This window comes from Durio zibethinus, chromosome 5 (assembly GCF_047325235.1).
Source record: "Durio zibethinus cultivar Kanyao isolate XHJ-2024 chromosome 5, ASM4732523v1, whole genome shotgun sequence".
Classification (NCBI taxonomy): domain Eukaryota; kingdom Viridiplantae; phylum Streptophyta; class Magnoliopsida; order Malvales; family Malvaceae; genus Durio; species Durio zibethinus.
In genome coordinates this window covers 6,509,353-6,515,352 of record NC_143166.1, presented here as the reverse complement: position 1 = coordinate 6,515,352, position 6,000 = coordinate 6,509,353, and the positions used below count along the sequence as shown (strand labels likewise).

At 34.1% G+C, this 6,000-nt stretch overlaps 1 protein-coding gene across 5 annotated transcripts; it reads right to left on the bottom strand.

Moving 5' to 3' along the window:
- Window positions 1-1,061: 1,061 nt before the first annotated feature.
- LOC111282230 (uncharacterized) lies at window positions 1,062-5,846 on the bottom strand. 5 transcript variants are annotated; one of them, XM_022870238.2, is made up of 20 exons: window positions 5,708-5,846; window positions 5,454-5,587; window positions 4,941-4,978; window positions 4,814-4,836; window positions 4,497-4,603; window positions 4,355-4,406; window positions 4,179-4,263; window positions 3,772-3,862; window positions 3,638-3,676; window positions 3,404-3,471; window positions 3,243-3,305; window positions 3,000-3,055; window positions 2,850-2,923; window positions 2,538-2,630; window positions 2,338-2,439; window positions 2,161-2,241; window positions 1,987-2,078; window positions 1,840-1,855; window positions 1,449-1,559; window positions 1,062-1,358 (listed from the first exon to the last, which is right to left on the bottom strand). In XM_022870238.2, the coding sequence occupies exons 2-20, from the start codon at window positions 5,565-5,567 to the stop codon at window positions 1,257-1,259; spliced, it is 1,407 nt and encodes a 468-aa protein (XP_022725973.2). In that variant the 5' UTR covers window positions 5,568-5,587; window positions 5,708-5,846; the 3' UTR covers window positions 1,062-1,256. The 5 variants fall into 5 exon arrangements, with proteins under 5 accessions (XP_022725973.2, XP_089616905.1, XP_089616906.1 ...); XM_089760779.1 differs by having other exon boundaries at window positions 4,497-4,579; XM_089760780.1 differs by lacking the exon at window positions 4,941-4,978.
- Between the last annotated feature and the right edge of the window lie 154 nt (window positions 5,847-6,000).

The following is a 6,000-nucleotide window of genomic DNA, read 5'->3' as shown; positions in this document are numbered from 1 at the left end:
ATTGAAGGTGTAAGAACAGCGGCCGGCCAGCTCTTTTATTGCGGGTTCATGCACATCAGCAGTCAGAATAATGCAATAACTCATAGCCTTGCAAAGTTTGGGAAGGAGATCATAGGAGAAAGAGCTTGGTTGGGTGAGGCACCTGTTTTTTTATTTAACAATGATTCTGAGGCTAGGGATCAACTTTAACTTTGAAATGCAATGAATGAATTTTCCTTTAAAAAAAAAAGAATAAGTAAAATTAATTTTGAAAAATAAAGATTGGGCTAATGCATATCACAACAGTAGATTTCCTGTAAACAAATTCCAAAACTATAAACATCGTATTTTCCGTCTTATGGTTTAGAATTAATGACATGCATTATGATTTTGAGATTATATTTTTTGATCATATTACCTAACCAACCATGCAAGTAATCGTCGCTTGTCAGCTCTTTAACAAGTTGAAATTTCCACATTAGATATTCCAAAGTCATTACTTTCAGCGTGAAATTTCTATAAAGAAACATGGGTCGGAGCTTCAATTGCATGACTGCTTAAATATTCTCGAAGTCCAGAATCCAGACACAAAGGTGCTGCTAAGATTTTGGTGTCAAGGCTTTATCACTCTACAAGTCTCATCCTAATCTGGTCCAACTTGGGTTTCTCCTAAATGGGCCCCTGAATCCACCAATCCAGCTGCTGCTCCGAGAGGAAAAAAGCGATTTCTACTTTCAACCGGCAAAAGTTATGAGCTTTAAGGCAAAATAATCAAAACGCTTGGCCGCCTAATTAAACAAATTAAAATGGATTGCAAAATTGATTTACTAAGTTGTTCCCATAAATTCCCGAAACCGAAAACCAACTATGATGATGATTTCCATCAAATGTTTTTTATACAAAGGAAGGAAGTTTATCTGAGGAAAAGATGTTACGATCTTAAATTTGAATCTTATAATTATTTTAATCAAAATTTAACATCATCCCCGACAAAAAGGATATAATTTCAAAGTTTGTGCAAATTTCTTTTATCCCTAAGCATATATAATCCACAAGATAAAAGCTGCCATCAAGATCTGTTAAAGCTGCATAATTTCTGACCCATGTTCAAGAGAAAATACCTATTACAATTAAGCCAATTTCTTAGTATTTTTATGTGGTAGGAGATATGGGAAAATTTATACCGTGAAGCGATATGGATTCTACTTCTATTGTTGCATAGATAACATATATGTACATTTTCAAAATGAGTGTATATATACGAATGTAGTGAGTGATTACTTCCCGCGTTTCTTCTTCTCAGGAGTATCATGAACCTGTGCTTTCATTCCATATGTTTTTACCTGATAGTTTTCAAAGGCCTCAGAAACTGCTCCCACCTGCAACATACATCATGCATGGTATTCCTTAAATTCATTCTTTGGAAATTAGAAGTAACTCATAAAAGAGGTGTGTTTATTCCCACAAACCAGTTCAGGCTTCTTGGAGTACACTCTGACAATCGTATCCTGACAAAATGCGGGCAGCAAGTGACTGATGCGCTCTTCTGGAATTGGGAATTTGTAATCACTCTCATAATCCTGATCATAGAGATCAAAATCACCAAAATCTTCAATTTCAATGTGATGGATACTTTGAATCCATCACAAAACACAAGCTTTGCTAAGGATGTTTTTTTCTTGGGTTTTTCCAACGAAAATCATAAATATTGTATTTTAAATATCTTAAATAATTTGCTAAATAGAAATAAACCTTAAACCTAGGTAGTATATAATTTTCTAATGTTGTACACTACTCAGCATCTGCCATTGTGCAACAGTAGAAAAGTTTGAAATATTTCATAGGAAGTGATGTTAGTACCTGGAAAAAGTTGATGCTGGATATGGCAATACATGCAAGCAGAGGAAAAGATCACAGGAAATCAAATTATCAGGCAGCAAATATGTTAAATTGTTTAAGAAAAGATACAGCGCTTTTACAAAGAACATTCGGTTCTTTCTCAAGTACCTTTCCATAGGGTTATTCCTCCCACGAGTCAGATCAATTTTGATAATGCTTACAGCAACATCTTCCTCTTTCAATGTGGTACCTCCATTTCTCTAATAGGAAATTTACTCGTCATGCCATTTGCTTATTACTCTTGAGTAAAGAATCTAGCATAAATTTCTTTTTATTTGGCACCTGAGAACAAACAATATTTTGTGGAGTGATGTCTTTGAAGTGCTCTAGCTTGTCCTTTGGAACAGAAAACTCATTGCAAAACTGCAAAATATAGTCAATTGTTGAAATTGCACAATCTAAAAACTCTGTACTCAATGAAAGAAGAGCTATTTGCTTCCATTTATTGTCAAACGGTACCTGGTATAGATCTCTTCTCCGAATGCGAAGGATCAAATCTCTAGCTTCCTTGAGCTCTTGTTTATCAGAAGTTTCAATTTGTCTTAATATTGAGTCATCTAGCTGCGGTTGTTAAAGGGCAATTGTCAGTCTTAATGAGTAATGACATAAAAATTGGAATGTTGAAGATAACTGTAAATAATGCTTTAAGCTCAACAGACCTTCCAAAATTTAGCTGGCTCATGAATAGTTTCTGATATGCTCAGTTCTCCATTTGCTAATGTTAAAGCATCTACAACCATGAGTTCAATTGCCTGGAGGAATAAAAAGAATAAAAATGGGCAAACTATCAAAATCCATTGCATTTATTGTTCAAAATGCAGATTAAAAAGCATTGTTTCTGGATAAATGCATTCCTTTGTGACGTCAAAACCACATGGGCCTTGACGCTCTGACTGGATTAAAGAGCTTCATATATGCCAGAACTAACATTTTGAAGTTGTGGATAAAACAGAGTGGTTGCAGTTTGGTACCTTTACTTTAGCATGTGTATAAACCGTTCTATGTAAATCAGCTCGAGTAACAAATAACTTGTGGATAGTAAGATCTGTCAAAAAAATAGCATATATTAGTTGAAGAATGCAATTATTAGGAGAACATAATAAATTTGAACATATACTAACATTCCTTTGCCCTGTAACATATCTCATCACCCATCACTCGCATTTTTTCCATTAACCTGCAAGTTAAAATGAAGAACATGAAGAATATATATTATGACTATAATACATATTTAATAAACCAGAAAGCGCTGTTCTAACCCCTGCACTTTTGTAGACTCAGAAATGTTAAATTAGACTGAAATGAAGAGCATATCATAGTATGTATTAACCAGTAAGTGATGATCGTTATATATCCATCCATACCTCTGAAACTGAAAATTGCAGCCAAGTCCACAAGCCCGAGAGTCACGTACAATATAGTCAAATCTGCAAAGAAATATATTTATTAACTCCATTTTCAAAACCACAAGTAGTAGTACAAATTAAAAAAAAAAATTCTCAATATGAAAAGTCAATATACGTACTTATCGACATCTGTTCCATTTCGACCATTTGCAACAATGTCATACAAAAAACGCTTTTCGCTCGAAGTCTACAGTGAAGGAATTTAAAAATTGTGATGGTGAAGTAATTGATGATGGAATTGAAAACATACATTCTATCAAAAAAAAAAAAAAATGAAAACAGACAAGAATGTGAAACAACAAACAAGATTTAGTAGGGTTGTTCTAATGTATTTAAAGTAATGACTTGCTTACCTTTTGTGAAGCATTTGCAGAGCTAGCGAGTACCATTTCCTGTTGAAATGGCAAAAGTGTATGAAGCCCGGCATTCTATAATGCTAATTTTCATTTACATAGCGCAATCAGAAGTTCAAGGAATATAATTCAACCTTCACATTCTTAAGGATTTCGGCATCTATTTCAATGTGGTGTGCATCGACAATGTAATCGATCATCTTCACAGACATTTCCTCATGAGACCTAAAATATTCAAACAAGTAATCAGAAAGAAATAGATCAAAGCATTAGAAGATCAAAGTATATTTTGCAATAAAATTTGATCTTGTATTAAATGCCTAACACATAATGTCAATTATGGAATATTATCATTTATAAAAAACAAGCAGAAGCTAACATAAATTGAAAATACTAGGACACGGCCTATGATCCAAGATCACATTTTATTCTTAGGATAATGATCAATTCATTTTGGGAAAGTAAAAGATGTGAAGATGTGCAACCATTGTATCTCAGGAAAAACTAACAATCTATTTCTAGAAGGGAATGTAAGAATCACCATTTAGATCCATTAAGAACTCGAGGAAGAAACTCGCGCTCAAACAGATGGCTGAATGGCCCATGTCCAACATCATGCAGTAGTCCTGAGCAAGTAACCAGAAAAAAGGGTGAGATACCGAGACAAAGAGAGGAGAGGACTCAAGGGAATGAAAAATCTGGCACAAGGAGGATTACCAGCAAGTTTTACTGTCTTGATATCATTATGCTCAATGTTGATCTCCGAGCCCTACAAGGATGGCATGCCAAATAAAGAGAATTTCTCAATATAAATGGGGGTCAGAATGAAAACCACCAGACTGTGAAGACATGTTCCTACTTGGTGAGCTTTAATTGTATGAACAGCTTCACTAGCCAGTCTATAAACTCCCAGCGAATGCTCAAATCGAGAATGCACAGCTCCTGGGTACACCATGTGACAAAGACCTGATTAGCAAGAATATTAGATCAGCAAGCAGCTTATTAAGCTCCCAATTAAAAATTGCAAAAAAGAAACCACCATTTTTGAGGAAGATAGAGTTGACACGAGGAAGATAACATTGGAGATCAATTCTTCTAGCAAAGTTGAAGATAAATAAGACACTACGAATGCAAGTAAAATCACTTAATAATATGATTTAAGAAAGTTCAACTTACCAAGTTGCTTTAGATCGCGAAGTCTGCAGTATAAATTAGTAAAATCATCAAAAGATATAATTTCCAATTATATATGCAAAAGGAATGAAATACATGTGCATATATTCAACAAATCAATCAAGCTTGCCTCTGAAACTGTTCCGTATCAACAAAATGTAAGAAGAACTGCATCCGCAGCAAAGCAAAAAATCAATATTATATAGTATCTCAAGAAAAACTTTGATTATCAACAAAATCTTGAGAAATATATACAAAATAATAATAGTTTCCCTTTACATTAAGGATTGAGCTGAGTCCATATTATAAGGTACAAACCTTTAAATCTATTCAAGATTTTCGTCATTGTTTTACATTTTTTTTTGTTTTTCTCTAAATTATAGTAGTATTCCTTATTTTCTTCTTCATCTTCTATCTTATTGCGTATAAATAATTTCCAAATCGTCTTTACGACTAGTTTCCTTGATTTCAAAGCTTTTCTTTTTCTATCGTTTATTGAAAATCCGTTTTCTAGATGAAGATAAGCATTATTATGATAAAAACTGAATCAATATCCGGTTTGATTATTTATCGTACCTAATCGCACACAAAAAAAAAAAAAAAACACGAGTGCAAGTTCGGAATGAAAGTAAGCTAACAATACCGGATCAAGATAGATGTTTCCATGGACGTTGTCGTGAATATGCTTCGCGAATCGTCGATCCTGGCCGGAGAATGAGCAGAAGCTGGTCACCCCCTCGTTCCAAGTTGTTCCCATTCTTCTCACAGCCGAAGCCTCTTTTCAAAAGGCAAATTTGAAACCAAGCAAAAACAGAGTTTCAAAAACTGTAAGCTAGAAAAATCAAAGCGCCGATTCAAATCGCTTTATTGAACCAGAAGAGAGAGATGGTGACTTACTTGTTACTTGGAAAATGAGAAGGCAGGCAGGCAGCCAGGAGGGGGTGAAGGAAAGCGGTTATAAGGGGAGTGAAGGTGAAGTGATGCCGCCAAAAAAGCGATTTGTTCGTTAACGCGTTGGGTCTGGAGGAGAAAATTTTATATAATTGAGCCGATAAATATATATTTTTTCATCTTTATGGTTTGGGTTGTTATTTAATTAATTAATTAAATTGTCCATAACCGGTTTTATTATTAGCTAATTAAATTTAATTAATTAATTAAATTATTATATAAATTTAACCTCATAAAAA

Excerpts from the sequence above, each read along its gene's own strand:
- LOC111282230 (XM_022870238.2), bottom strand. The coding sequence starts at position 5,567 with ATGGGAACAACTTGGAACGAGGGGGTGACCAGCTTCTGCTCATTCTCC. Across the intron at positions 3,306-3,403 it reads AATGGAACAGATGTCGATAA|ATTTGACTATATTGTACGTG; the intron begins GTACGTATATTG and ends ATTTCTTTGCAG. Across the intron at positions 1,359-1,448 it reads ACTCCAAGAAGCCTGAACTG|GTGGGAGCAGTTTCTGAGGC; the intron begins GTTTGTGGGAAT and ends TGTATGTTGCAG.